Here is a 9,449-nt window from a genome sequence, read left to right as displayed (position 1 = left end):
GGAGTTTTGTGTGTAGCTATAGTGTGCAGAGAGTTGGGAGGATCTGGGTGATGTGGCGAAGAGTGTCTATGATTTTTCCATTGATGTCAGTGGGGATCAATTCATTTCTGGAACCTTAGTGGATATTGTATCTAGTGCTAGGGTACATATTGGTGTTGTATATGCCTCTAATCACGTGAGTGAGAGGAGAAACTTGTGGTCTCAATTGATTGATGTATGTGCCTCATGGCAGCTTCCTGGAGTTGTTTTGGGGGATTTTAATGCTATTTGTAGTAGCTCGGAGGATTTTTGTGGTTGCCCTAGCTTAAGGGAGATGGAGGAGTTCGATGGGGTGTTATCGGAGGCGGATCTGGTTAAGTTAGGTATGACAGGTAACTAGTTTACCTGGACTAGTAAACTTCAGGGGAATGGTATTTTGTGTCGTTTGGATCGATGCTTGTCCAATGAGGCGTGGAAGGTAGCTTTTCCGTATTCGGAGGTTAGAGTTGGTCAGTGGGGGATTTCTGATCATAGCCCTCTTCTGGTTTCTACAGGGGAGACGAGGAGTAAGCCACCTCTTACGTTTCGTTATTTTTCTCATTGAGCGGAGGTAGAGGGTTTTCTTGATACTATCAGGTCCGTGTGGAGAAGGTCTGAGGATGTATCTCCTATGGTTAGTTTTGTGCGAAATTTAAAGGTAGTGAAGCAGATTTTTCGTGCCTCGTTTGGGAGGCGTATCTTTGTGTTAGCTAATGAGGTGCAAGCGGCTAGGCAGGTTATGGAGGCTGCTCAGGCTGCAGTAGAAAGGAATCCTGATTCAGAGTCGGTGTGTACATAGGCGGCTCGGGCTACTGAGGTGTTTTGGTCAATGGCGAGATTGGAATAGGTGTCGCTCTAACAGAAGGCTAGAGTCAGATGGCTGTAGTTAGGTGATATGAACACAGCTTTTTTCCATTGTTGTGTCCGTTCTCGTCACAGCTGCAGTGGCTTATTTATGGTCGTGGATGTCGGGGGGAGCTCACCAGACGGTGCATGATAAGGTGGCAGTGGTGGTGGTAGAATTCTTTCGGGTTTGTTTAGAGGCTCAGCATGTGGGGTATAGGGATCTTATTGCCCGTATTGGGGATATTGTATAGTTTAGCTGGCCCAAGGAGGGGGTAGAGGCATTTGGTCGGCCAGTGAGTCGGGAGGAGATTCAGAAGGCTTTATTCTCGATGAAGTCTGGGAAGGCTCCTGGGCCTGATGGGTTTTTGGTGGATTTTTATAGAGCTGCTTGGAGTGTGGTTGGAGATGATTTTTGTGACGTTGTGCTGAATTTTTTTTAGACATGTTACCTGCCTGGTGGAGTTAATTCTACTGCTATTACTCTCATCCCTAAGAGGCGGGGAGCTGAATGTATGGAGAAGTTTCGTCATATTTCATGTTGCAATGTTATGTATAAGTGTATCTCGAGGATCTTAGCTGAGAGATTGCAATTATGGTTGTCTGATTTCATCAGTGGTAATCAGTCTGCATTTGTTCCGGGTAGGTCGATTTTCAATAACATTTTATTGTATCACGAGCTCGTGGGGAACTACAAGGAGGGTAGAGGGAGGTCGCGTTGTGTGTTAAAGGTAGACCTTCAGAAGGCTTACGATTTAGTGAATTGGGATTTTCTGTTTGGTGTGTTGTTGGCTATAGGTACGCCCCTTCAGTTTGTTAGTTAGGTGAGGGCTTGTGTTACTTCACCTAAGTTCTCTATGATGATTAATGGTTCCCTTGAAGAGTTTTTTCCTGGTAGGAAGGGATTGAGGTAGGGGGATCCACTGTCTCTTTTTTTGTTTGTGATGGTGATGGAGGTCTTGTCTAGGTTGTTAAATAAACCTCCTGTGTGGTTTAGGTTCCATGATCGGTATGAGCGTTTGGGCCTAACTTATTTGGTTTTTGCAGACAATTTGATGATTTTCTATGCAACTGAGAGAGATTCATTGGAGGTTGTGAGGCAGGTATTGACAGAGTTTACAGAGCTGTCTGGGTTAGTTGCAAATGTTGGGAAGAGTTCTATGTTTGTTGTGGGTGTGGAGTCGGGGGAAGCAGAGGAACTAGCTGCATATATGGGTGTCTATCTTGGTTCGTTTCCTATTAGGTATTTGGGTTTACCTTTATTGACGGGTCGGTTGAGGGTTGTGGATTTTGCACCATTGATAAAGAGGATTACAGCTCGTATTAGAAGTTGGGCAGAAAGGTCCCTCTCCTTTGTTGGGAGGTTGCAGCTTGTTAGGTCTGTTTTACAGTCCTTTCAAGTTTTTTGGTGTAGCATCTTCGTGTTGCCTGCGTGTGTAACTTATGAGGTTGATCATCTGTCACGTAGTTATTTATAGAAGGGTAGTGTGGTGAGTCGAGGTAGTGCACGAGTGGCATGGGATGAGGTGTGTTTGCTGTTGGGAGAGGAGGGGTTGGGTGTGAAGCATGTGGCCTCTTGGAACCAGGCTACTATTATGAAGCTACTCTAGCTTATCTTAATTAAGTCAAGGTCACTTTGGGTGGCGTGGGTGGAGGCATATGTCTTACATGGGCGGTCGTTGTGGGCTGTTCGGAGTGAGGTTGGGAGGTCTTGATGCTTTGAGGGCTATCTTTCGAAATAGAGTAGATTCAAGTATCTGGTTCATTTGATGATTGGCGATGGACGGTCTTGTTTTGTTTGATGGAATCCTTGGCTACCAAGGGGCGCGGTTTTGGACTCATATGGGTCTACGGTGGTTCATGATGCAAGGAGTAGTTTAGAAGCGCGATTGTCGGAGTTCATGGATGGTGAGAGAGGTTGGAGGTGGCCTATAGTGTCTTGGGAGCTGCTTGAGATCTGGGGTTTTATCCAGGCAGTGGGGCCTAGGGTGAGGGGAGAGGATTATTGGATTTAGGTACCGGATGCTAGTGGTCGGTTTTCTATCGCTAGTGCTTGGGAGAGTATACGTCCTCGTCGTCCTAGGGTGTCTTGGACTGGTATTTTGTGGGCAGGGGGTGGTATTCCGCGTCACTCTTTTTGTGTGTGGTTAGCAGTGAGGGACAAGTTGGGTACACGGGATTGGTTGAGGAGTTGGGGTGTGTTGTCAGAGGGGGGTGTCTTCTATGTAGGGGAGGTGTGGAGTCGCAGGATCATTTATTTTTTTACTGTGGATTTGGGAGAGAGGTATGGTCTAGTGTGTTGCATCAGTTGGGTTCGACCCATTGGGTGGCTACTTGGAATGTAGAATTGAGTTGGTTATGCCGAGTGAGGTCAGGTAACGGGGTGCGTAGTAAATTGTTTCGTGTTTTCTGGTGTGCTTCCATATACTACATCTGGCAGGAGCGTAATCAGTGGCTGTATGGAGGTCGACCGAGGTCGGTATCTGCTCTGGTTCACTTTATGATCTCTACGGTTCGTGCCCGTGCTACTTCCTGGTGGGTCGACCTTCTTGGTCTTATCTAGTGTGTATACGGATGTTTTTTCTTTTTGAACTTCATGTTGTTCTCTGTTTTGTTGTAGCCCCTAGTTTGTGGGGTTTTGGGTTCTTTTCTCTGTCTTTCACCTTGGTGGTTTGTGAGTTTGCGTTTATGGGTTGGTTCTGTTCTGGTCTTATCTTATTGGTTTTGTTTTGGTTTTGTTGCCCTATCTTTGCTTGTGTTTTGTTACTTTGATGCCTTGATCCCGGGCTGTGGGATCCCCTTTGTTGTTGTATAATAATATCACCTATTCTAAAAAAAAAAATTGATGTGTGATTAATTTGATATTTGATATTTAATTAATTAATTAAAATTCACATTAACTTCCAATTTTAAATTCAGTTTAAGAAATTCGATTTTGATATTTGACTAATTATGAATTAATTAAATCATTTTTTAATTAATTAATTTTTGAGTTAATTTATTTCGAAATGAAAAATTGGAAAAATTGGATTAAGTGGGTTTTGCTCACAAACACCTCAAGTAGGAGGTGTTCTTTCTACAAGAATACACAAATCCCACCTTTAATTAAAGTAGGTACTGGCCATATGATGGCTTAGGAATGCTTGCATGCTGAAGAAATATAAAACTCTCACAATTTGCTAAATTGAAGAGGAATGAGAGGAACTTGAGCTAGAGAAACTAGGTTTCTGCTACTTTATCTTCTTCCTCACAAACTCTCTCAACTTCCTTCACCAAATTCACTCAAATTCGAATTCCACCACTCAAATTCAAGGCTGAGAATAGTAGAAAAGATCTCTTGACGGTTCACTATCAATTTGGAGCTGAAAACACGTGAAGAGCAGCTTGGATTTGGGAGAAATCATCAAAGGTACGTTCATCTTGAAACCCTCTTTGATTTTCTGAAATAGCATGCTTTAGAACTGAAATTAAATATAATTAGAGTGCTTATTGATTCTATTTGCTTCCGTTGTATGCTTATGTATTCCATCATAAAATACGTCCCCAAGAAGTAATGATTCCTAATCAAGCGACAGAATATGAATTGCATGAGGAAGAATTAAAGAGGATGAATGCATCATTGGATAAGGAAAATGAACGATTAAAGTTTGAAGTGAATCAATGCTTGTTATGAAACACTACACGAGTCAAAGGATAGTGTCAAAAAGAAGAGGAATTTAGAAAGAGAATTGTCGGCATTAGATACAAAGACTCGTGAATTGAATAGAAAATGCATCAATTAAAGAAGGATAAGGAAGCTGCACAAACAACTCTAAAGTCTCAAGATAATCAAATCTCACAATTATAGTCTAATATATCCTTACTCCATGAATTATTAAAAGAATTGGAGAAAGGAGTTGATCTCAAAAACAAAGAAATTTTAGATTTAGAAGAAAAGAGCAAGACATTACATTAAACAGTTGATATAAGAGAAGAACAATTATGTGAAATTAACAAAGAAAACATGACCTGGGAATCCATCAATATGTTGATGAAGGGTTAAAGCGAGATCATACACATTTAAAAGGAGAATATGATCGATGTGAATAAAATTAGGAGCTTTTGAGACGTGATAATGAGACTATGTGCAATAAGACAGAATATATGCTTACATAAATCAAGAAAGTTACAAAGAAATCAAACGACTTGGCAAAAGAAGCACATGTCATGACATTGATCATCGCACCCACACAACCAAACGGCAAAGACATGCTCAAATTCTTGGGAAAGTTGCATACTAAATTAGAATATTGGGGGCGATTTTATTGATTTTCTTCTTTAATTGACTTTTCTTGCTTTCTTTTTTGTAATTCATTTTTCATTTTATCAAATTGCTCTCAAAATTTGTTAGTCATTTTTTTTTCTTAATAAAAATAGACAAGATAGCTCGATCACCATGAATCAACCGCACTTACGTTACTCGGTAAAAATTAAGAAAAATGGAGGAATAAAATGTAGAAATGGAAAAAAAAAAACCAAGAAAGATATCCAGGAATTAAGAGAAAAGATGGAAACTATTCTTCATATGTTGGAGAAGGGAAAATTCACAATCGATATAGCTCAACCCAGTACTACGACTAGGGAAAATCTACCACCACATCCACCAATTGAAGGATTTATCCCAAAGTACACTGCATATAATCCTCTTTACAATATTCCTGTTGAGCAGTTGCCTTTTTCCTTCTCAACCAAGAGTGAGCCAGCTCCCTTGGTTAGCCAAGCAGGCTTTCAATCCATCATTGAGGATCATCAAAAGTTACGATCACAATTACAAACCTAGATGATCCTGAGGTGAGAAGAAATTTGACAAAGGAAGAGCCTAAAACTTCTTCTAGTGAAAGGTATGAAAATATAAAAGAAATATTGAGAGCCGTAGAAGGAACAGACATTTTCGGAAACATAGATGCTACTAACTTGTGCCTGGTGCCAGATGTTGTTCTTCCAGCAAAATTTAAAGTTCCGAAGTTTGAAAATTTTAACAGATCCTCGTGCCCAAAAAGCTATATTATTATGTATTGTCGGAAGATGGCAGTATGTCCATGATGATAAGTTACCCATACACTGTTTCCAAGATAGCTTGACAAGGCCACCTTCTCGGTGGTATATGTACCTGGATGGGGCTCATATTAGCACATGGAAGAACTTGGCAAATTCCTTCCTAAAACAATACAAGCACAATATAGACATGGCTCCGGACCGTCTAGATCTGCAGGGGATGGAGAAAAAGAGTACAAAAAATTTCAAAGAGTATGCACAGAGATGGAGGACACTACTGCACAAGTACAACCTCCTCTAATAGATAAGGAGTTGTCTACAATGTTCATTAATACTCTAAAAACTCCCTTCTATGACGGAATGATAGGGAGTGCATCAAATAACATTTCTGATATAATGACAATTGGCGAGAGAATTGAGTATGGATTAAGCATGGTAAAATAACCGATGTGACAGAGACTTCGACTTCTAATACAAAGAACGTTAATTTTTCAAAGAAAAAAGAAGGAGAGGTAAATATGGTAAATATGGTTAATCATGGCACCGTGGGACAATCATTGTACCCAAATCCTAGAACCAATAGTTATTATGCACCACCTAACCCATACTATCAAATGTATGTTAATCATGCGACAGTACAATGTCATCCTCCAACTGCTAAAAACAGACGTCCTTATGTGAATCAGGGACACAAACCTCGAGGCCAACAAAATTCTTATGCTCAAAGACAGGATAACAATAAAGGAGGACAGAAAAAAACTCAATTTTATCCAATCCCGATGACTTACACTGAGCTTCTGCCACAACTATTTTAGAATAATCAACTAGCACCCATACCTGTTGATTCGTTGCAACTCCTTACCCAAAGTGGTATGATCTAAATGCTTGTTGTGATTATCATGCAAGAGAAATTAGTTATTCAACTGAGAATTATACCACACTTAAGTTACAAGGTACAAGCATTGATCAAGGCGAGATGGTTGAATTTTAAGAAGACAACGAGCCTGATGTAAATAATAATCCTCTTCCAAACCACCAAAATCTGCAAGTAAATGTTGTAGATGTGCAGGAGTTTAGTTTAAAGGATGTTGGGAGCATGATTACATCCAAAGAAGAGCTTTTTCTTATCTTCTTCAGTAATGGATTGATCAAACAAGAGAATTTACAGGTTGATGTCTCTAATAACAAATATGATGACAGTTTGATATGTTTGTATCATGTTGGGGCAAAAGGCCACTTTATTGATCAGTGTCCCCATTTTCGCCAAAAGGTGAAAGAGTTATCAGATTCTCGTTTCTTATCAATATCCCAAAAGACAGTAAAACAACAAGAGGGTGAGTATGAAGTAGACGTTGTAGAAGAGATCTTAGAATGTGAATGCACGCAAATTTTTCTAAAGCAAAAACCATTAGCGATCTTCTACCGAGAGAAGCCTAATACCACCAATTCCAATCCAAAACCAATTACCATACAGGTTTTGTCTCCCTTCGAGTATAAAAGCTCAAAAGCATTACCATGGAATTATGAGTACAAGGTAATTGTTGAATTTAAACCAGTCCCTGTTGACAATATTGATGAAATTGGAGGTATAACACGTACTGAGAGGTGTTGTACACCAGAAGAACCATTGAAGCACAAGGATAAAGGAAAAACCAAGATCAACAATGCTATTTATTACAAGGTAGAGGAATCCATGGTGGTAAGAAGTTTAGAAGCAAAAGAGCCAGCATCTGAAGATGATATCCAAGAGTTTTTAAGACTTGTAAGGCAAAGTGAGTATAAAGTGGTTAAACAGTTGGGCAAAATGCCTGCTAGAATTTCCATCATGGCCTTATTATTATCCTCAGACCTACATCAAAAAACTCTAATGGATATCTTGAACCAGACTTATGTTCCAGGAGACATTACAATAGGCCATCTAGACAATAACGTCGAAAGTATAACAACGTCAAGTTCTAAAACCTTCACCGATGATGAGATACCTTATAAAGGCACAGGCCACACGAAGGCTTTGCACATTATAGTAAAATGTAAGAAATTTTTTGTGGAAAAATTTATGGTTGATAATGGCTCTTCTTTGAACATAATGCCTATGTCCACATTGGAAAAGTTGCCTATCGATATGTCACACCTCAAACCAAGCACCATGATAGTAAGAGCTTTTGATGGAGTACATAGTGAAATGGTTGGGGACATAAAAATTCCTATTCAATAGGCCCATGTACCTTTGACATAACTTTTCAAGTCATGAATATCAACTTAGCTTACAGTTTTCTGTTAGGGCGTCCATGGATTCATTTAGCCAGAGTAGTACTTTCATCATTGCACCAACGACTTAAATTTGCAATCGATTGCAAGTTAGTGATCGATCTGGACAAGAAGACATTTTTGTGTTAAGGCCATCCTCAATGTCATACATAGAAGTAGCAGAAGATGCTTTTGAATTCTCATTTCAATCTTCTGAGGTTACAAATATCACCACTTTGTATGGAAGGATAGGGAGAAAGAAGTTGTGGTTTGCAAAGTTACCTTTAGAGGGAAATGATAAGAGTTTAGATGACTTGTTTAGGTTGTCGAAAAACATGAAAAGGTTTGGTCTGGGATATAAACCAAGAAAGGAAGAGATGATTAAAGCACGGAAACGAGAAAGGGAAAATTGAATGGCAAAATTCAAGTGTCACGAGCCTCGATGGCAGTTTAGTAGCATTCCCCATCTTTATAAATCCTTCAAGTTTACGGGCAAAATTCATCCAGGAAGTCAAAGTTTTGAAGTGATGGCAATAATAAAAGATAAAAATGAAGAAGATCCTCGTCTACTTATGCTCGAAGAACTTTGAACTAAATAATTGGACTGTATTAGAGCTACCATCAATCATTAACGATTTATCAAAGTAATTATTTGCTTTTGTTATTATTTGAATGGTTTATGTTCTTTATTATTCATGTCTCCTATCAATAAAATTTGTTGTTTCTTTCTCATTTTCTTTTTTTTTTCCTGTTCAAGACACCAAATAATCATCATTTTGAACAATGATATTGTAAATTGAAAGCACAAATGATCTTGGATACAAACTCGATTCTTTTGCACACCATGTTGAATTCAATAAAGGAATAAGTAATGATGAAGAAGATCTTGAACTTTCCCCTGAGTTATTAAGAATGATTGAAGAAGAAAAAATGTTAGGACCTTATGAAAAACCAACAGAGACAATTAATATAGGGTCCCCAGTGGAGAAACAAGAAGTTAAAATTGGTGCTAATATGTCATTTGAAAGTCATCAAAAGTGGACAAATTTACTTCATGAGTATGTCGATGTCTTCGCTTGGTCATATCAAGACATGCCAAGTCTAGATACGGATATCGTAGGGCATCATTTGCCACTCAAACTTAAATGTAAACTAGTGAGGTGAAGTTGCACAAAATGAAGCCTGATATGCTGGTCAAAATAAAAGAAGAATTGAGAAAAAATTGATTCAGGATTTCTAGCAGTAGCTAAATATCCCGAATGGGTGGCGAATTTTGTTCCTATTCCTAAAAAGAATGGGCAAGTAAG

The 9,449-nt window shown here is 39.2% G+C and overlaps 1 protein-coding gene across 1 annotated transcript; it reads left to right on the top strand.

Moving 5' to 3' along the window:
• The first annotated feature begins 6,033 nt into the window (after nucleotides 1-6,033).
• Nucleotides 6,034-8,110, top strand: LOC150034761 (uncharacterized). The gene is made up of 2 exons (XM_090316840.1): nucleotides 6,034-6,330; nucleotides 6,965-8,110. The coding sequence occupies exons 1-2, from the start codon at nucleotides 6,034-6,036 to the stop codon at nucleotides 8,108-8,110; spliced, it is 1,443 nt and encodes a 480-aa protein (XP_090172966.1).
• Nucleotides 8,111-9,449: the final 1,339 nt, after the last annotated feature.

This window comes from Benincasa hispida, chromosome 8 (genome assembly GCF_027475165.1).
Source record: "Benincasa hispida cultivar pf3 chromosome 8, pf3_genome.v1.1, whole genome shotgun sequence".
Classification (NCBI taxonomy): Eukaryota; Viridiplantae; Streptophyta; class Magnoliopsida; order Cucurbitales; family Cucurbitaceae; genus Benincasa; species Benincasa hispida.
Note: the sequence above shows the minus strand (reverse complement) of the source record. Positions and strands in the feature narration are given on the sequence as shown.

Bases quoted from the DNA above. Each gene is read 5' to 3' on its own strand.
- LOC150034761 (XM_090316840.1), top strand. From the start codon at position 6,034: ATGGAAGAACTTGGCAAATTCCTTCCTAAAACAATACAAGCACAATAT. The intron at 6,331-6,964 runs GTAAAATAACCG...GTAGATGTGCAG, and splicing joins TTGAGTATGGATTAAGCATG to GAGTTTAGTTTAAAGGATGT.